The following is a 21,970-nucleotide window of genomic DNA, read 5'->3' on the forward strand; positions in this document are numbered from 1 at the left end:
CTTCCATGTCCTGATTGCACCACAGCACAGAAAGTTTCTATGCTTCATAGTAGGCACAAAACATTATCAGTACAGAGCCCTACCATTCGGCCTGAAATCTGCACCTCGAGTATTCACAAAATGCATGGCAGTGGTAGCCGCGGCTTTACGTCGACAAGGTCTGTTCGTCTACCCATATCTTGACGACTGGCTTCTGAAGGGCTCATTTCCTCAAATGGTGAAAAACCGCAACCGAATATTCCTGAACTTACTGCAATGCCTGGGCCTTCATGTGAACATGGAGAAATCAATCCTTCAGCCCACTCAAAGTATTCACTACCTAGGGGCTACTCTGGACAACAGCGTAGGAAAAGTGTTTCCATTCGGAGGTGAGAAAATCAAGCAGAAGTGCAATCTCCTTCAAGTTTATCAGCCCTCAGTTTGACAAGTTGCATCACTTCTGGGGTCAATGGCATCTTGCATTTTTCTGGTTCCCAACTCCAGACTGAGAATGAGACCTCTACAACAGGACTTGGAAGACAAATGGGATCAAACGTCGGCACGATTGGAAGACAGGATTCTTCTCTCCCAGTCTGCGAAAGCATCCATTCCCTGGTGGACTCATCGAAAGAAATCTCTTAGTGGGAATACCTTTCCACCAACCTCCTCCAACACAAACCCTGATCAGACACCTCTCTTCAGGGTTGGGGAGCACACATGGGTCTTCTGCAGACTCAGGGCAGGTGGTCGAACAAAGAACAATTGTATCATATAGACATGCTGGAACTGTGGGCAGTACATCTAGCCCTCAACGCTTTCTATCTGTCGGTACAATCCAAGTCGATTTTAGTACAAACAGACAACACGACCACCATGTACTATCTATACAAGCAAGGGGGGGACTCACTCTCGCCCTCTGTCCCTGAGGCGTAGGCGATCTGGCATTGGCTCCTGGCCAGAAACACTCTATCACAGCGATACATCTGCCAGGGGAGCAGAATTCACAGGCGGATTCCCTGAGACGCCACTTCGAAGATCAGCAAGACTGGGTATTAAACAACAAAGTGGTGGCGGACATTTTTCTACAATGGGGTCATCTAATCTCTTCGTAGACAAGTCAAACTAAAAATGCCACACCTGTGCGTCAAGGTTTTACCGACCAGGATCGATAGGGAATGCCCTTTTGTGCAACTGGTCAGAAACCTTTGTTTACGCTTTTCCGCCTCTTCCTCTCATCCGGAAGGTGATAACCACACTTACACGCTCCAGGATGAGAATGATTCTCATAGCACTAGACTGGCCACGGCAGTGGTGGTACCCGGACCTGCTACACCTCTCCGAGTGTCCACACAGGAGGCTTCCGTGCAGACCGGTCCTTCTGACCAAAGTAGGCCAAGCCTCCTTGAAGGGTTTGTTTCAATGCTAAATTCTTTTGAATGGTATTCTTTGATTTTACTGTCATTTATGGAACTCATTTGCCCGCAGAAGAGGGGATGGCCTTGCTACTCGATTCAAGTGCTTATGACTATTGATGAGGATCCCCTGGAAGAGAAGAATAAGTTACTTACCTGTAATCCTAGTTCTCTTCCAGGGGTATCCTCCTTAAAGTCCTAAGCAACCCACCCACCTCCCTGGGCAAATGAACCAAAATTGTCATCTGTTTGTGCCCTTACCTCTGGGTGTCCGCAAAGAACAACTAACCTGTCGCCCCAGAGGCATGATGGGAAGCTAGGGGTCATGGCTGCCTTAAAGGCACGGTGCCAGTTTTTTGTGTTTCACTGTATTGGCTTTCAGCTTTCTATGCTATTGAAGTTACAATGTAGCCTATGTGCTAGCAATGCCTGCTTTTTTTCCTCTTTGCAGGCATATGTTTTCTGCTGTTCATTAAAAGCAGTTCAAGTGTCCTTTGGTTTCTCTGCTTTATTTGGATATGTGCAAAGATAGGTTTTACAGCGTTGCTTAGCCTGTTGTGTTTGGAAGGCTGAATAGGTTGTTTTAAAAAAATATATATTTGTATCAAGTGTGATCAAGGCCTTTCTGAGGCCAAAACGCGTCATGGCGGTGCAGGGTGTTGTAAAGGAATAATAAACACTTGCACATTACCTACTGGGTCCGTGGTCGTCCTTTCGCTTGATGTGGGAGATTGAAGACAAAGTTCTTTTCATATATATGTATGTTCGAGGCATGTGGGCTGCTGAATTCATATCTGTGCATAGATCGCCGCCTAGTGTTGGGTCCGGATGTTTGCACGTTGTTGTCCTGGAAGAGTCTTCGAAGTATCCTTGGATAGGTGACTCCTCCCCTGGACTACAGTGCGCATGGGCATCCTCTCCATCCTCAGATTGTTTTTTTCCGCCATTGGGTTCGGATGTGCTATCTTAGCTCAAGTTAGGAAAATATTTTGTCGAGGCCAAAAGGCCTTTAGTTCGCGTCGGTACTGTTTATCGATCGGGTTTCGATACAATTCTGTTAGTTTACTAACTTTCAGCACCGACTTTTTTCGCATTTACCTGTCCATCGACTACTTCGACGATGGAATCGAGGACGCCATTCAAAAGGTGTCCGGTATGCAATGCGAAGTACCCACACATCGACGTCCATCCGGTGTGCAACAAATGCCTTTCGCCGGACCACGACGAATCGACATGCATGGCCTGTGCCCGGTTCCGTTCGAAGAAGACTCTACGGAATCGACGAGCGGCGAGACTCGAAGCGCAGCACGCGGCACCGGCCCCAGCAGACATCTTCAACGAGGCCGAAGAAGTCGAGGAATTAGAAGTCTTGCCCTCCAGTCCCGTTTCCGAGCGCGACACCGGATCGGACGAGGTAGACGAGTCACTCTTCCACAGAGGTGAAGACGACACCGAGGTAGGAGACGACGAGGAGGCCTTAGGGGCCGAAGAGAGTAGCTCCAATGATGAACAAGGCCTACCTGTTCAAACCGAAGAAACACCAGTGCCACAGCCTATGGCTCCGGTCGAGGGATCGCCTTCGGGCCTTACCCGAGACCCATCCCGCAGTTCTTCGGCCCCGCCCTCGGGCCCGGCCTCGGACGTTCAGCGGCAGCCATTATTGCATAAACAAGCTGGTTTCCCTACCGCAAAACCGAAACCGAAAGCTGCTCCGGTTCCACCGAAACCGAAACTGAAAGTGGCGCTGGTCGGATCGAGGCCTTCCACGCCTTCGACGCCAGCGCAACGCGTCGGCACCGACCGCACCAAGAGAGACTTCGGTGCCGAACTTGAAGCGGGCGACGTTGGAGTCGACAAACGGAAAAAGGCCATCGGCACCGACAAACCTGCTCGGCTACCGGCACCAACGACACCGAGGGCCGTAACGCCTGCTGCGTCTCGCGTCGCTCCCTCGACGACACCTAAGCCTCACGTATCGAAGACTTCGACGGTGATCTCTGCACCTCGACTCGAAGAACCGCCGGCGCCGAAAAAATCCACGGCCGCCTCTACGAACCTGGCCGGTGCCAAAGCCTCAAAGGCGCCCCAAATACGACCTGGTGCGACGCAAGGCAGCAAAACCACGGCTGTCCTCCAGGACACGTCGGGTTCTGGTTCGATCGGAGCTCCAGCAGCCTCTTCGGCGCCGGCCAACATTACCTTCGGCTTGCCTCCGTCGACAATCCCAAAAATGTTCCAACTCAGGACACGGGTCACCCAGACTACGGTCACACCTGCTGAGACGTCTCCGGCACGCGTCATCGACGCCGACACTGGCAGGATGATTCTCCACGACCGAAGGATAACTTCGGAGCCGCCACTGGACCCTTTCAGGATCCCACTAAAAAGGAAGTTGCCTGTAGAATCAGAACCTCTCCTTTATGAACCCTTCCATTCATCCTACCAGGCTCCACACCGGTTCTCCCCCACACGCTCCGACACGGACGCATTGGAGGACTACATGGATGACCAAGTCCCCTACCATGTAGACACAGACCCTGATGACCAGCAGGACCCTGATCAAACTTGGGGCGACCCTGCAGACCCCAGTGCACCTCTCGATGCACAGGACCAACAACTTTATGGGGCGAAAACATCTCCTACGGAGGATACTGCGGCGTTCAACGCTCTTATTGAACGTGCTGCAAATAACCATGGGGTACAGCTTCACTCTGATACCATCGAAGATGACTTTCTAATGGACACCTTTGCATCCTCAGAAAGACATGTGAAAACTCTGCCAATGTTGAAGGGGGTCCTCAAACCAGCTAAGGACATTTTCAAGGAACCCACCAGGGCACGAGTGATAAACCCCAGGATTGATAAGAAATACAGATCAGCACCTGGGGATCCTACTTACATCAGAGGCCAATTACCACTCGACTCCATCGTCGTAGCAAATGCACGCAAGAGGGCACATTCGCAAACGACAGGTGATGCTCCTCCCCCGGACAAAGAGTCCAAAGTGTTAGAGACCTCGGGCAAAAGAGTTGCCGCCCAAGCTGCCAACATATGGCGCATAGCCAACACTCAAGCACTCCTTGCTCGCTATGATAGAGCGCACTATGACACACTGGAGCAAATATTCCAACATCTCCCTGACCAGTTCAAAGAAGGCGCAGAAATGCTCATCAGAGAAGGACAGCTACTCACGAACGCTTCCATCAAATGTGCACTAGATGCTGCAGACACGGCTGCCAGAGCCATAAACACAAGCGTCATGCTGCGACGACATGCCTGGCTACGGATCTCAGGATTCAAGCCTGAGGTACAAAACAATATACTGAACCAGCCCGTCAACCCCGACTATTTACTCGGGCCAAAGGTTGACACCACCCTCGAAAAGATAAAGAAGGACACGGACACTGCAAAGTCCATGGGCGCCCTACAAACTCAGTCCTTTCGGAGCGGCTCCTTTCGTCGCCCCGGAAACAAGGGAGCAGGTAGAGGACAGGGGTCACAACAAACATATAACAAAGGCAATACACAGACCACCTACGATAAAAACACCCGAGGTGGATATCGTGGCTCCAGTACAAAGGGCAGAGGACGTGGCTACGGCAACACCAGGTCCTCCCCCAAGAACAAGCAGTGACGCCCTCTCCCTTCCTCCCGACCACATAACACCTGTCGGGGGAAGGCTACAAAGGTTCCTGTCCACGTGGAACTCCATCACCACGGACAGGTGGGTCAAAGATATTGTAAAATACGGTTACTGTCTGGAGTTAACCTCCACTCCACCCACAATACCACCAAGAAGCCGTCCTATGTCCTCAGAGCACTTAACGCTCTTACAGCAAGAGGTGCAAAGTATGCTTCTAAAAGGCGCTATAGAGGTCGTACCCATCCACGAGCAGGGTACGGGAGTGTACTCCCTCTACTTCTTAATTCCAAAAAAGGACGGGTCGCTCAGACCTATATTAGACCTGAGACCCCTGAACCAGTACATTCTTTCAGAGCACTTTCACATGCTCACTCTACAGCAAGTCCTTCCGCTTCTCAAGCAGGGAGACTTCCTAGCCACACTGGACCTCAAGGATGCGTACTTTCACATACCCATCCACCCCTCGCACAAAAAATACCTCAGGTTCACTGTTCAGGGGCAGCACTATCAGTTCAAAGTCCTTCCCTTCGGCGTGACAACAGCGCCCAGGGTTTTCACGAAGTGCCTAGCTACAGTGGCAGCACATCTACGGAGGCAGCATATACACGTCTACCCCTACCTAGACGACTGGCTCGTTCAAGCGAAGTCAGCCCAGCAATGTGCAAGCCACATGTCCCGCACTATTCACCTTCTTCACAGTCTGGGATTCTCACTAAATTATCCAAAGTCCCATCTCCAGCCCGCACACGTACAACAGTACCTAGGTGCGACTATAGACACTCTGGCGGCCACAGCTCAGCCAAATTTAGTGAGGATCAACAGCATACAACTGCTGATCTCCAAGTTCCAACCCAATCACTCACTTCCAGCGCGAGTGTTTATGCAGTTGATAGGCATGATGGCCTCCTGCATCTTCATATTCCCGCACGCGAGATTACATATGCGCCCACTTCAGGAGTGCCTAGCACGTCAGTGGAATCAGGCTCAAGGACAGTTAAAGGACCTAGTGTTGGTGAGCGGTCGGGCATACAACTCTCTGCATTGGTGGAACCCACAAAACCTTTGCAAGGGCCGACCATTCCAAGAGCCTGTCCCACAGATAGTACTGACAGCGGACGCGTCTCTCCAGGGATGGGGAGCTCATGTACTCCACTACACAGTGCAGGGACTATGGACAACACAACAAAAGAAGTTGCACATCAACCTTCTGGAACTGATTCAATCTTCCTAGCCATGAAGGCATTCAAAGTACATCTATGCAACAAGGTCGTGTTGATCCGGACGGACAACATGACCGCAATGTACTACATACAGAAACAGGGAGGAACACACTCTCCACAGTTGTCTCATCTGGCTCAGAGCATGTGGAAGTGGGCCATTCAGAGGAACATGTTCCTCATGGCGGAACACCTCCCTGGCAAGGACAACCAGATGGCGGATCTGCTCAGCAGACACAGCCACCAGATGCACGAGTGGGAGTTACACCCATCAGTACTCCAACCGTACTTCCAGCAGTGGGGTCATCCAGAGATAGACCTATTCGCGACAAGCGAAAACGCAAAATGCCAAAGCTTCGCCGCCAGGTTCCCACATCCGCAGTCGCAGGGCAATGCGATATGGATGAACTGGTCCGGCAAATTTGCGTACGCTTTTCCCCCAGCGCCATTGATACCGCTAGTGGCCCGCAAACTCCGACAACACTCCCTGACACTCGTCCTAGTTGCTCCCACGTGGGCACGCCAGCCGTGGTACACCACCTTCCTCGAACTTTCCGTGGTGCCGCATCAAAGGCTGCGGATCAAACCCGCGCACTTGACGCAGAACCATGGAGAGGTTCAGCACCCAGATCCGCAACAGCTGAACCTGGCGATCTGGCTCCTGAAGTCCTAGAGTTTGGCTATCTCAACCTGCCACCTGACTGTATGGACATCATCAAGGAGGCCAGAAGACCCACTACCAGAGCTTGCTATGCAGCCAAATGGAAAAGGTTCGTCATTTATTGCGGTAATAATGACATCAACCCGCTGGACGCATCCATCCAAAACATCATCTGTTACCTCTTACACCTATATCGATGCAATCTGGCGTACACCTCTATACGTGTCCATTTGACCGCAATCTCAGCCTATCTGCAAACCAGGCAGCACCTCTCTCTATTCAGAGTGCCTGCCATCAAAGCATTCTTGGAAGGACTCAAACGAGTCATTCCACCAAGCCACCCACCGGCTCCAATGTGGAACCTCAACTTGGTCCTCACACGCTTGATGGGTCCACCCTTTGAACCTCTACACTCATGCGAGATTCAATTCCTTACCTGGAAAGTGGCCTTCCTTGTAGCGATCACTTCCCTAAGAAGAGTTAGTGAACTCCAGGCACTAACCGTTCAAGAGCCATTTATACAGGTTCACGCCAACAGGGTCGTACTACGTACCAACCCCAAATTCATGCCCAAAGTAATATCGCAGTTCCACATGAATCAGACTATTGAACTGCCAGTTTTCTTCCAAAACCCGCAAACTGTTGCAGAAAGGGCACTACATACACTAGATGTACGGAGGGCCCTCATGTACTACATCGACAGGACTAAACCCTTCAGGAAGACAAAACAACTGTTCGTTGCCTTTGCCCCACACCACAAAGGTAACGCCATCTCCAAAGCAGGGATAGCCAGATGGATAGTTAAGTGTATTCAAATCTGTTATCAAAAGGCAAAACGCACATTAACTATTCCACCACGAGCCCACTCAACACGCAAGTTGGGGGCTTCCATGGCTTTTCTAGGAAATATTCCCCTGCATGATATATGCAGAGCAGCCACATGGTCCACTACACACACATTTACAAAACACTATTGCGTAGATGTGCAGTCAAAACAGCAGGCAGCTGTAGGACAGGCTGTTCTCAAAACACTTTTTCAGACCGCTGCAGCTGGCACGGGTAGCCGCCGCCAATAGAGGGCACTGCTATGTATTCTATGCACAGATATGAATTCAGCAGCCCACATGCCTCGAACTGAATATGCTACTTACCAGTATGCATCTGTTCTTGGCATGTAGGGCTGCTGACATTCATATCGCCCTCCCTCCTCCCCGGCGCCTGTAGCAGCTGCAGCTCTCAGAATTAATGCAAGCATGGTCATCATTTTCTGTATCTACTCCATCACTGCCACAATGGCGAAAAACAATCTGAGGATGGAGAGGATGCCCATGCGCACTGTAGTCCAGGGGAGGGGTCACCTATCCAAGGATACTTCGAAGACTCTTCCAGGACAACAACGTGCAAACATCCGGACCCAACACTAGGCGGCGATCTATGCACAGATATGAATGTCAGCAGCCCTACATGCCAAGAACAGATGCATACTGGTAAGTAGCATATTCAATATATATCTTTTACATGAAGACTATAGCTGTGAATAATAACGAGCTGAGCCAGCTAGACTCCCGCCAATGGGAGGGCCGTGAAATATTTAAAGGAGGGACTGAGTGAAACTTACTGCAACAGGCATCTGAGGAAGGCATACCCTGCAGAATGGTGAATAAAGGTCGCCTTGATACTCCCCGCTGTGTCCTCTGGTCTTCCCTACAGGAGTGATCTTTTCTTCATATTTTCACGCGCAGGCAGTAGCGCGTGCAAGGGGACCCGTCTCGCAAGTGGCCTGTGATAACACTGGCAGTGTGGCGAAATCATCCAAGGTATTGGAAATTACAGACCCGCCTCACAAAGTGAGCCCGGAAAGAGGCCGCTGCTACTAGCAGTCCGTGACTGCACGGGGACGCCCGATGACTGCATCTTCGCGTCATGGCCCCACTTGGTTTCTGGATGTGTGGCTGAGGCATTGGGGATTCGAGGCGGCAAATAACACTTTTATTTTGGGACTCACTCGGCTGACAGCAAGCCCTTTCCTCCCCATACCAAAAAGGCACAACAGCGCTTACTGAAGCATAATATGGCTTCGCTGCCGATACTTACCGGAGTGATGTAAGCTGGCAATTGGAGTCTTTTACATGAAGACTGCAGGTGTGAACAATAACGAGCTGTGCCAGCTAGACTCCCGCCAATGGGAGAGACGTGAAATATTTAAAGGAGGGACTGAGTGAAACCTACAGCAACAGGCATCTGAGGAAGGCATACGTGCCGAAATGCATTATGCCCTGCAGAATGGTGAATAAAGGTCGCCTTGATACTCCCTGCTGTGTCCTCTGGTCTTCCCTACAGGAGTGATCTTATATAGCTATATATATAGCTATATATATGTTTTCATATATAATTTTTATATGTTTTCTGGGGTCCCCACGCATGGGCGGGAATATTCAAGTGCTTATGACTTTGATGAGGATACCCCTGAGAGAGAACTTGGATTACAGGTAAGTAACTTATCCTTCTTTGATTTTCAAGAGTAGCGATTGCTATATATGTAATTTGCCGTCTTTTCTTAATAGATAAGTCATCCATAGCTGGCTCAGAGGATGCAGAACCGTCCACCCCACAAAATAAACCCATTAAGCCGGTCACCAGAAACAAAACTCTGGCGGACCACCCTCTGAAGAAGGGCAGGCGCTCCCGGCGTTGTGGGCTGTGCCCAGGGTGCCAGGTTCCGGAAGACTGTGGGCTCTGCACAAACTGCCTGGACAAACCCAAATTTGGGGGGCGAAACATCAAGAAGCAGTGCTGCAAGTAAGTGTCCTTTTTCTCCAAGGATTAACCACCACATGCTCAATTCTACTTCCTGAATCCAGCCTTTGCGAAAGCTTTACTGCTGTTAGATCTTTGTATTATCTGTTAGCAAAATAAGAATCTCCATAAACACTTGCCTTTTTGAGGAGTAGTTTACTGTACCACCACACAATTATGTCACATAAAGACTTAAACCATCACTTTCACCTCGTTCTGTTTGTCCGCAAAGTTTCAGCTGCTTCTGCTATACTTGTTCTGTGTGTGAGGGAGCATTCATACCGTAGGCGATCTGTATGTGAGGGATGTGTGCACTGTTACTACCTGTACTGACCCTTTTCAGTGTGGAAACTAGGCCTGATCAACTTCTGTACCTGCCCAGTGTATGTAAGTTGTGTCATGGTGCTCTGTGTGTGACAGAAGCTCGCAGTATTGCTGGAGTCTATACTTGCCTTCAGGACTTTCTAGGTATTCAGGTACTTTTAGCTGTGAGGTTGTAATGGGATGAACAAGAATTCAAGAATTGGAACACACATGATTTACCTTTATATTAACATGGAAAGGGAGAGAGGTTCTAAAGACCCATACGTTTGTCCGCCCTAGAATGACATTTAACACACCGATAAGAGAGAATAGGGCACCTACCATATGTGGCCACCTATTTGAGGGCAGATGTGATTCTGGAAAAAGCAAGGGCCTCATCCAAAAATGTAAGCATGTTTGATCATTGGGCTTCCCACACCTTGACTCATTTTAGTTGATGTGGGCTCAAATACAAACATGTGGGACAAATGCTTTTTTGTTCTTTTGGGAAGAAATGTTTCTTCTTGTGCCAGATGGTTTGTGAGATTGAGCTCATAGGTTGCTTGAAGACCGCATGCTGACCTCCTGATTTTCATCCTCCAGATGCCAACAGGTAAACATATAGCCTGTCTGTCAGGATCCATAGCACATATCTAACCTGTGTGTGGGATTTTGTAAGGGTTAGAGATTGAACTAGAGAAGTGGTGTCTTATACTGAAATGTGCACTTTAATCATCATTTGGGTATCCCAGTTCGGGCCTACCCAGGCTCCGGTCCCGGCTCATGGAAGGAAATTCATTTAAAAAGTGCCCTCGATGTGGGTCCAAATTTCCCCACACCGATCTTCATGAGGTATGCAACCTCTGCCTCTCCCCTGAAAACGAGGCTCGAGACTGTCCGGCCTGTAAGTCTTTCCGATCCAAAAAGACTATTACGGACCGAAGAGCCAGAAGGAACATGGCACACTCCTCGACGTCCATTCCAGTCGACATCTTCGGAGACGACATCGACGATCCGGAACATCATCGCACCGAAGAGGACCTCGTCAGCGCTTCTGAGGCCGACGAGTCAGATGTGGAGGACATCACTCCGGCGCAGAGGGTCGTGAGTACCAATCTACCCCCCCCCCCACACCCGCGCCGACACCCAAAAAGGCTTCGCCTCCGGGCCTAGGCAAGACCAGAGACACTGCTTCACACACCCCACCTTCGGGCCTGGTGAAGAAGCCAAGTAAGCCTTCCGGCGGCTCGGGCTCGAGCCAGCCTAACAGCAGTGCCGAGAAACACACTTCGGCACCGAAAAAGAAACCTACCTCGACACCGAGCTCCGCACCGAAGCCCTCTGGGTCGAAACCCAGCTCTTCGGTACCGAAGCCATCTTCGGTTCCGACCAAACCACACAAGGCCACCGGCACCGACACTTCTAAGCCGAAGTCCATCTCGGCGCCGACCAAGAGACCGGAGGGTGCCAAGCCGGGTTCTAAACATCAAACCTGCACAGAAAAACCTAAAAAGTCATCGGCCCCGACGCCTTCGGCGCCGACGGACCAAATTACCTCACCAGAGCTATTTACACCGGGTCCCTTGCAAAAAACTCTCACCAAGGATCCAAAAACTGGACATTTGACACTCTCTACCAAAAAGAAACATTTGGAGAAGCCTGCTCCGCCTCCACCTCCAAAGAGGAAGGACTCTGCTACCTCTCCGTTCAGAATACCTTCTCCTCCCCCTCCCCCTCCACCTCCTCCTCCATCCCCACCTCCACCCCCTCCGCCCTCTCCACCCCCACCTCATCGTTCTCCTACCTCGTCTCCAGATGATGATGATGATCAGGAGGACCCATATCATGATACAGGGGATGTGCCACAGGACTCCACCCCTACAGGATCCCCAGACCCATGGGACGATTACAATATTCCAGATATTCCTAACGTCCCACAAGACGATCTTTACTCTTCTAGGCCATCTCCACCAGAAGATTAATTAGGGTTCAACCATCTTCTGCAAAGGGCGGCACATTATCACGGGGTGGACTTGCATACCGACCCTGTGGAGAAAGATTTCCTCCTAGACACATTTGATACTTCACATAGGTCCACCTGCATACTGCCCATGCTCAAAGGGGTGGTAAAGCATGCAGCAGAAGTTTTTAAGTACCCAGTTAGAGCCAGGGTCATTAACCCACGTATTGAAAAAAAATACAAACCTTCTCCCTCAGATCCCTCTTACATCAGAGGACCAGCGCCACTAGATTCCTTAGTAGTATCTACGGCACGTAAAAGGGCAAATTCACAAGCGTCAGGTGATGCACCACCACCTGACAAGGAATCAAAACTACTAGATGCATCAGGCAAACGCACAGCATCCCAGGCGGCCAACATATGGCGTGTAGCAAACACTCGGGCACTGCTGGCCAGATATGACAGGGCTCGTTATGACGAATTGGAAAGCCTAATGCACCATCTCCCCGAAAAATATAAAGCTAGGGCCAATGAGTTAATTCAAGAGGGTAAAACAATCACAAACACCTCCATACGTTGTGCCCTATATGCAGCAGACACAGCCTCCAGGGCCATCAACACCAGCGTCCTTCTCCGTTGCCATGCTTGGCTACGGGTATCTGGTTTTAAACCAGAAGTACAAGCCTCCATCCTTAACCATCCCTTTGACCAGGAACATCTATTCGGGCCAAAGGTGGATGAGGCCTTAGAAAAGATGAATGAAAAAAGACATGGATACCGCAAAATCCATGGGGGCCTTACAGTCTCACCCGCCCCTTTCGTCGCTCCTCCTTTCGGAGTACATCCAGAGGTTACTCCTCAGACACAGCGTCCACATCATACAAATCCCCTACTCAGACCACCTTTACAAAAGGTTACCAAAGAGGCGGCTACAGGGGTAACAACAACAAGGGCAGAGGCAAAACAAACAACGCCCGTTCTGCCACACCTCCTACCCAATGACTCCCCCCCCCCCCCCCCCCCCCCCCCCCTGCTCCCCCCAGACCATTCCACTCCGGTCGGGGGCAGACTCCAAAATTTCCTTCATGTCTGGGAGACCATCACCTCAGACAAATGGGTAACCCAAATAATTCGGTCAGGCTGCTGCCTAGAACTAACATCTACCCCCCCCCCCCCCCAAACATTCCACCCAGGCAACGCCCAATGTCACAAGAACATTCAACATTACTAAAGCAGGAGGTAATCTCCCTCCTACAAAAACAGGCAATAGAACACGTTCCTGTCAATCAACAAAATATGGGGGTCTACTCCCTATATTTTCTCATACCAAAAAGGGGCGAGACTCTACGACCTATTCTAGATCTCCGGCCCCTAACAGACCATTTTCACATGGTAACGCTTCAGCAGGTACTTCCGCTCCTCTCCCAGAACGACTTCATACCACACTGGACTTGAAAGATGCATACTTCCACATTCCAGTGCACCATGCTCACAGAAAGTACCTCAGATTTGTAGTGGACGGACAACACTACAAATTCAAAGTGCTCCCGTTCGGAGTCACAACAGCACAACGGGTATTCACCAAGTGCCTGGCGGTGGTGGCGGCATACTTGAGAAGACAGCACATTCACGTCTTCCCATACCTAGACGATTGGCTGATAAAAGCCACTTCATACAATCAGAGTGTACGACACACCGCCACCACAATCGAACTACTTCACCAACTAGGCTTCACGGTGAACCACCAAAAGTCCCAGCTACAACCATCCCACATAAAACAATACCTCGGTGCCACCATAGACACCTCAAAAGCGATAGCCTATCCCAATCCGGCCAGGATTGCAAGCATTCAGGCTTTGCGACAAAAATTCATACCTCAACACTCCCTTCCAGCACGAGTGTTCATGCAACTAATAGGGATGATGGCCTCTTGCATTTTCATAGTGCCCCATGCAAGACTCCAGATGCGTCCTCTCCAAGAGTGCATAGCGCGCCAATGGAACCAGGCCCAAGGTCAACTGACAGATCTGGTGTTGGTAGACGGTGGCACCCATCGCTCTCTGCAGTGGTGGAACACCACAAACCTTTCCAAAGGTCGACCGTTCCTCGACCCGGTTCCCCAGATAATACTAACAACGGACGCATCGCTCTCCGGCTGGGGAGCTCGCCTATTACACCTCACCGTGCAGGGCACATGGACGCCTCAACAAAAGTTACTCCACATGAACCATCTGGAGTTACTAGCAGTTCGAGGCATGTGGGCTGCTGAATTCATATCTGTGCATAGATCGCCGCAGCCCTAAAATCTTTTCAGACACAGATTTCAGGCAAGGCAGTCCTCATTCGCACAGACAATATGACGGCCATGTATTATATACAAAAACAAGGCGGCACACACTCTCCACAGCTCTCTCAATTAGCACAGAGCATATGGAGATGGGCAATTCCCTCAAAATCTTTCTCCTAGCTCAACATGAGTCCAAAACACCATGGCAGATCTGCTCAGCAGACAGACACAACAGATCCACGAACTTCACCCACAGGTTCTTCATCCGTTCTTTCAAATGTGGGGGTATCCGCAGATAGACCTCTTTGCCACCCACGAAAACACAAAATGCCCAAGCTTCGCCGCCAGATACCCACACCCATTGTCCAAAGGAAATGCGATATGAATGAACTGGTCAGGCAAATTTGCGTACGCTTTTCCGCCTCTCCCACTCATTCCATTAGTGGTGCGCAAACTACAACAAACTCCCTCACACTAACCCTAGTAGCTCCAACGTGGGCCAGACAACCGTGGTACACCACGCTGCTGGAACTCTCTGTAGTACCACACCAAAAACTACACCTCTCACCATGCCTCCTAACCCAGAACCATGGAGAGATCAGACACCCGGACCCAGCTCAGCTCAACCTTGCGATCTGGCTCCTGAAAACCTAGAATTTGGGTACCTAAATCTTCCCCCTGACTGTATGAACGTCATCAGAGAAGCTAGACGACCTAGCACTAGAGCGTGCTACGCTCCCAAGTGGAAACGATTTGTTGTTTATTGCCATAACAACACCATCAATCCCCAGCTGGTCTACTTTTGAGGTGGTTGAGGTTTTCTAAGTTTGTTTCATTATTAGTCTTGGATAGTAGCTGTGGATTCGGCTGAGGGACTCAACGGGCTATCCTGACTTGCCCATGTGGGGGAATGCAGGGCAGCACATACTAATGTCTAAGATTTGTGCCTTATTAGGGGTTCAATGCAGCTGGGTGGAGTTTCCATGCTGCGACCCAACAATGTTCCTATTATGTGCGCTACGCAATGCTGTTACAATCAGGGAACTCGTATGTTAATGTACCGAATTTCTGTACTGGTGTTTGGAAAAACTAATAAAAACAGATGATAAAAAAAAAAAAACACCATCAATCCCCTGGACGTGTGCATTCAACACATCATAGGCTACTTACTCCACCTACAAAGGTGTAATTTAGCCTATACGTCCATTCGACTACACCTCACAGCAATTGCGGCTTACTTACAAAACAGGCAACATCTTTCACTCTTTAGATTACCTGCCATTAAAGCCTTCATGGAAGGCCTAAAAATAATAATTTCCCCCAGAGTACCACCCTCACCTGTGTGGAACCTAAATATTGTTCTCACAAGGCTAATGGGGCCTCCCTTCGAACCTTTACACAAATGCGAACTGCAATTCCTAACATGGAAAACAGCTTTCCTTGTAGCCATCACTTCCCTTAGAAGGGTCAGTGAGATACAAGCGCTTACCATACAAGAACCTTTTCTTCAAATGCACCATAACAAGGTTGTTCTCCGTACCAACCCAAAATTCCTACCTAAAGTCATTTCCCCTTTTCACCTAAACCAATCTGTAGAACTACCAGTATTTTTCTCGCCACCACAGACCGTTGCAGAAAGGGCTCTGCACACACTAGATGTCAAACGAGCCTTACTCTACTACATCGAGAGAACACAACCTTTCCGAAAGACCAAACAACTGTTTGTCTCTTTCTCTCCACCACACAAGGGCAACCCCATCTCAAAATCAGGGATAGCTAGGTGGATCGTAAAATGCATTCAGATTTGCTACCACAAAGCAAAATGAACGCTAGCCGTTCCCCCTAAAGCCCATTCTACACGAAAGATAGGGGCTTCCATGGTATTTTTAGGGAACATCCCATTAGATGATATCTGCAAAACAGCTACATGGTCAACACCGCACACTTTCACTAAACACTATTGTGTAGATGTGCAAACTAAACAACAAGCTAGTGTGGGCCAGGCTGTACTCAAAACATTATTTCAAACCACTGCAACAGATACCGGTGGTCGCCGCTAGGGTTGGGAACTGCTATATAGTCTATGCAAAGTGTGTAATCTGCAGCTCATATGCCTCGAACGGAATATGCTACTTACCAGTATGCATCTGTTCTTGGCATGTAGAGCTGCAGATCTACACACGCCCACCCGCCTCCCCGGCTACCTGTATCTGTTCCAGTTTATCTTATTTAGGTACACACATGGGTTTCTTCACTGTTATTACTACGCTCCATCTTTCCCTGCTGGCGAAAAACAATCTGAGGATGGAGCCGAAGCCCATGCGCAATACCATCCAAAGGAGGAGTCACCGACCTCGTGACTTCCAAAGACTTTCCAAGAGGAAAAACAAACTGCAAACATCCGGGCCCAACACCAGATGGCGATCTATGCAAAGTGTGTAGATCTGCAGCTCTACATGCCAAGAACAGATGCATACTGGTAAGTAGCATATGCCTTCTCTCCCAACATCCCACCCCAGAGAGCTTGGTAGTCCAAGCTTCCACTTCCAAGAGCGCCTTTCCTACCACTCCACCTGAAAGGGAATCCAAGAAGCTGGACCACCTTGGAAAGAAACTTTTCCCTTCCGCCAGCATAGGACTGCAGTCCGTAAACACCGCATGTCTCTTGGGCTGTTATTCCCACTCAGTGTGGGATACGGTGGCGCAAGTGCTGCCTCAGTGTCCGGAGGAGGCCCGGGCAGTGCTCTCCTAGGCTGTTGCCACCCGGGAGGAATGCTGCAAAGTTTACGATACGTTGTGGGCTGGACACCGCTGACTCTCTGGGCAGGACCATTTCAACGTCTGTAGCGCTTCGTCGCTACACCTGGATAAGGCCCACTGGCTTTTCAGGGTATGTCTAGAACACCTTGATGGACATGCCCTTTGATGGCCGTTGACTTTTTGACGACAAAGCAAACAATGTCCTAGAGCGCTTCAAGGTGTCGCGGGCTACGGCTCAGTCCTTGGGCCTCTCGACCTGTCCGGCGCAGTCTGCTTTTTGCCCCTTTCGTGGCTACGGAAGGAGAACCCCACTACGTCCCACCCAGAGCCACAGGCCGCAGCAAGTTACCCAACCTTTTCGCGGCCGGGGACGTGGGAACCAACGCCGTGGGTCAAGGGACCAGCGGGCGGGCTAGTCCACCAACCCCCCCCCCCTCTGCAGCAGCCTCCAAACCCTCCTAGTCCGACCTGTCAGACCCATCAAACGCCAGTGGGCGACAGAATTCGCCATCACCTCACCGACTTGCGCACCATCACATCGGACAGGTGGGTTTTGCAAATAGTCCGAAGGGGCTACTCCCTCCCCTTCGAGACTACCCCTCCAGCCATGCCACCGAGATACCATTGCATGTCAAAGTATCACCTGGCCCTTCTCCAGCGGGAAGTTACGGCTCTCTTGGCCAAGAGAGCCATAGAGTGCGTTTCTGTCCCAGAAGTAGGTTGTGGTTTTTACTCCCACTACTTTCTGGTCCCCAAGAAGGACAAGGGCCTGCATCCTATTTTGGACCTCGGGAACGTCAATCGCTTCCTCCGGAAGGAGCAGTTCAAGATTTTGACGCGTGCTCAGGTCTTTTCTGCTCTCGACCCGGAAGACTGGATGGTAGCGTTGGACTTGCAGGACGCTTATTTTCATATTGCCGTCCTGCCGGCCCACCGGCATTACCTACGGTTCACGATAGGCCACGAGCACTTTCAGTTTACCGTGCTCCCCTTTGGCCTTGCCAGCGCCCCCCGGGTGTTCACGAAAGAGATGGCGGTGGTCGCAGCTCATCTGAGCAGATCAGGGGTTTCAGTCTTCCCCCATCTCGACGACTGGCTGTTGAAGGCGGGCTCGCCCAAGGTACTTGTCTCCCACCTCCAGACTACGGCCGACCTCCACTACGGCCGGCCTCCTGCATTCGCTGGGGTTCTCCATCAATGTGCCGAAGTCGCACCTGATTCCCTCTCAGAAGCTCCTCTTCATCGGAGAGGTTCTGGACACAACGCGGCTTCGGGCCTATCCTCCCGAACAGCGAGTCCGGGATATTCGGGCTACGATTCCGATCTTTCAGCCTCTATCCCAGGTTCTGTCAGAATGACTCTGAGGCTGCTGGGCCTCATGGCCTCCTGCATCCTGCTGATAGATCAAGCAAGGTGGCATATGCGGGCTCTGCAGTGGGACCTGAAGTTCCAGTGGGTGCAGCATCAGTGGAATCTGTCCGGTTGCGTCCAGATCTCCGAGGGCACTGCACGACAACTGCAGTGGTCGCTCACGAACCAGGATTGGATCAATGGCAGATCCCTCTCCCTTCCCCAACCAGACCACACTGTGGTGACGGACGCATCCCTTCTGGGATGAGACAGCCACATGAAAGAGGCGGAGCTAAAAGGCCTCTGGTCTCCGGTGGAGTCCGGGCTTCACATCAACCTTCTGGAGCTCCGGGCGATTCGTCTTGCACTGAAAGCATTGCTTCCCTCTATCCGGGGAAGAGTAGTGCAGGTGTAAACGGACAACACCACCTCCATGTGGTACTGCAACAAACAAGGCGGGGTGGTGTTGTGGTCCCTATGTCGGGAGGCCCTCCGCCTTTGGACATGGCTGGAACATCAGGGCATTTCCCTGGTGGTTCAACACCTGACAAGTTCTGTGAAAGTCAGGGCAGACGAACTCAACCGCAGGTGCATGATGGATCACGAATGGCATCTTCACTCGACAGTGGGGAGAGCCTTGGTTAGATGTATTCGCCACCGAAGAGAACGCGCAATATCAGCAATTCTGCGCGTTGTAATTTTCAAGGGGGCACTCGCTAGGTGGCGCTTTTCTTCGCGAGTGGAGTTGCGGTCTGTTGTATGCCTTTCCGCCTATACCACTTCTGCCCAGAGTGCTGGAGAAGATCAGGCACAACCGGGCCCAGGTCATTCTTGTGGCTCCGGATTGGGCACGAAGAGTCTGGTATCCCGAGCTGCTGAACATGGACATCGATCCTCCGATCAGACTGCCTCTTCAGGAGGATCTTCTGTCGCAGCAGCAGGGGACGGTCCTCCACCCATACCTGTAAAGTCTCCACCTCCTTGTTTGGAGATTGAGTGGTGGCAGTTGACTTCTTTCGACTTGCCTCCCGAAGTCTGTGATGTAATCTTGGCAGCCAGGCGTCCCTCCAATAAGACTGTATCCGCCTGCCGGTGGAACAAGTTTGTGGCATGGTGCACAGGAAAGGCTTTCTGCTCCTCTTTCTGAAGCTCTCTTGTTCCTTCTCTCTTTAGCCCAGCAGGGCTCTGCTCTGGGCACTGTCAAGGGCTATCTTTCAGCCATTTCTGCCTTCCTTTGGCTGCCAGATCAGCCTTCTCTTTTCAAGTCCCCAGTAGTTAACCGTTTCTTTAAAAGGCATAACACCTCTTTTTTGCCTCCAATCCCCTTCGTTCTGCCTCAGAGGGACTTGAATCTTGTTCTAACGTATTTAATGTGCGCTCTCTTTGAGCCGCTTCATAACTGTCCCTTACATCTCTTAACTCTTAAGACTGCTTTCCTGGTAGCCATGACTTCTGCTAGAATGGTGAGTGAGCTCCAGGCCCTTTCTTCAAAACCTCCTTTCCTGTCTGTTCATCCGGACAAGGTGGCTCTCCGGACCCGTCCATCCATCCTTCCTAAGGTGGTCACTGACTTCCACATCGGGCAGACCATTACTTTTCCCACCTTCTTTCCGCCTCTGCATCCTTCGAAGGAGGAAGAGCGGCTCCACCATCTGGATCCAAAACTTGCGCTCTCCTATCTGGATCGCACAAAACAGTTCCGGGTGGATGATCATCTTTTTGTTTGGCACGTGGGCGCAAAGAAGGGTCGGGCCGTACACAAACGCACCATTTCTCGATGGGTCGTGTTGTGTATTAAGGCTTGTTACTCTCTGGCTAAAAAGGAGCCTCCAGTCGGGCTACGCGCGCACTCCACCAGGGTGACGGCAGCCACTACTGCCTTGGGAAGAGGAGTTCCTCTGAATGATATCTGTCTGGCGGCCACGTGGGCACCGCTGCATTCGTTCACCAAACGCTACTGCCTGGACAGCCAAGTCCGGAGAGACAGCTTCTTTGGCCGTTCTGTTCTCCAGGACTTTCTGGTGTGATCTTGGTTCACAGACCCACCTGCTGGGGTATCCATTCTAAGGTAAAGAATCTCTAACATGTTTCTTTCAGATGCACAAGTTACTTACCTTCAGTAACGATATATCTGTAAGAAACATTAGTTAGTTATAGATAAGCATGGACATCTCTATTTCTTACACATTCATTACACTCCTTTCCTCACCCTACTATCTGGAAAAACAATCTAGCAAAGGAGTCGATGCCCATGCTCCGTATCACTGAGAGGGGTCACCACTCTACCCTCATGACTCCAAGAAATTCTTTGAAGAAAAACAACTTGTACAACTCCGAACCCAACACCAGATGGCAGGATTATGGACAGCATGTGAATCTACATACTACGAACAGATACTTACAGGGTAAGTAACATAATCTTTATGTTGTTCTGGCGAATAATGTCACCACCGAAACCAACTGGAATCAAGCTGTGCTGTCACTGCAGGAAGATGTCATTCTCAAACCCACATGAGGTGCGTCTTTGGTGCCTGAGCTCTGCACGTGACTGGAAGTCACGTGATAAGTGCATCCTAATGCATCAGAAGGCAACGTTTTCTGTCGCTGAACATAAGAAGTTTTTGCAGCCTTCGCGCCAATCCTGCTGCAGGTCGTGGTCCCAGTCACTGGGTCGCTCCTGCAACCACACGTTCACACTCAAAGTCCTCCGGTAAGTCTAAGTTCAAGCACAAAGATAAGAACATAAAGTGACCCTCAACCACATCATGCATTCTGACTCCAAACATATGGCATGAGGGTGTCACGATTTAAGACCTACTCAGTCAGTGTCACCAGCCAAGTAACTGATTCCTCTGTCGATCCCGATGTGCCCCAAGTAACCTGGGACATCACTGACCCTGAAGCAGGTCAAGGCATTCTAAGAGGCCGTTCTGCATATTTTCAGTGTACTTCCAGCTCACTCTGATGCGCCTTTTAGCCACACGAACCTGCAAGAGCTTCCTGTCGTGTTACCGCCTTTTGATCCCTCCCAGGTGCAGTCTGTTCCATTGGGACCTTTTACTTGGCCCGTACAGACTTCCACTCCGGCTGTATGATCCATGCCGGTTGCCACCATCCTGATGCCGGTGCTGTTGCCAGTGGTGCTAGAGGCTGATCCAGTGCGGATGCCCATGTTGGATCTCGAACCAACATTAGTTTGAGCTCGCCTGATGTCACACCATGAGACCTCAATGGCGCAACCCATTTTTATGCAACCTGATTCAAATCCATGGCACAGTATTCAACAGAGGATCTATTATCTTTTTGCCTCTGATTCTGATCTTGAGGCAGAGCAAGGTGTACCCACAATATTGAAGATGGTGATAGTGAATTGGAGGGCTTTCTCCCAACTCATTATGCTGATTATAACTTATAAGTTGATTTGTACAATGCCAGTGGGCTTTATACCTCTTCCGAGATGGAGCCTTCTTGCCAGGTCCCTCGACTAAGATTTTGACGTCAAGGAGACCGTCGTAGCACCTGACGTCAAGTAAGTCTAAGTCTTGACTTGAGGCAGCGTAGAGAACTCATCGACAGACATTGACTGCTCCACGCCGATGCTC

General features: G+C 50.5%; 1 protein-coding gene across 1 annotated transcript in view; it reads left to right on the forward strand.

Moving 5' to 3' along the window:
- KMT2A (lysine methyltransferase 2A) overlaps positions 1-21,970 on the forward strand; it is a 1,466,550-nt gene that overhangs the window by 127,885 nt on the left and 1,316,695 nt on the right. Inside the window, exon 5 of the mRNA XM_085645838.1 lies at positions 9,477-9,711. Coding sequence (XP_085501964.1) covers positions 9,477-9,711 — 235 coding nt within the window. The remainder of the gene's footprint in view (positions 1-9,476; positions 9,712-21,970) is intronic.

This window comes from Triturus cristatus, chromosome 3_1, assembly GCF_964204655.1.
Source record: "Triturus cristatus chromosome 3_1, aTriCri1.1, whole genome shotgun sequence".
In the NCBI taxonomy this organism is placed as follows: domain Eukaryota; kingdom Metazoa; phylum Chordata; class Amphibia; order Caudata; family Salamandridae; genus Triturus; species Triturus cristatus.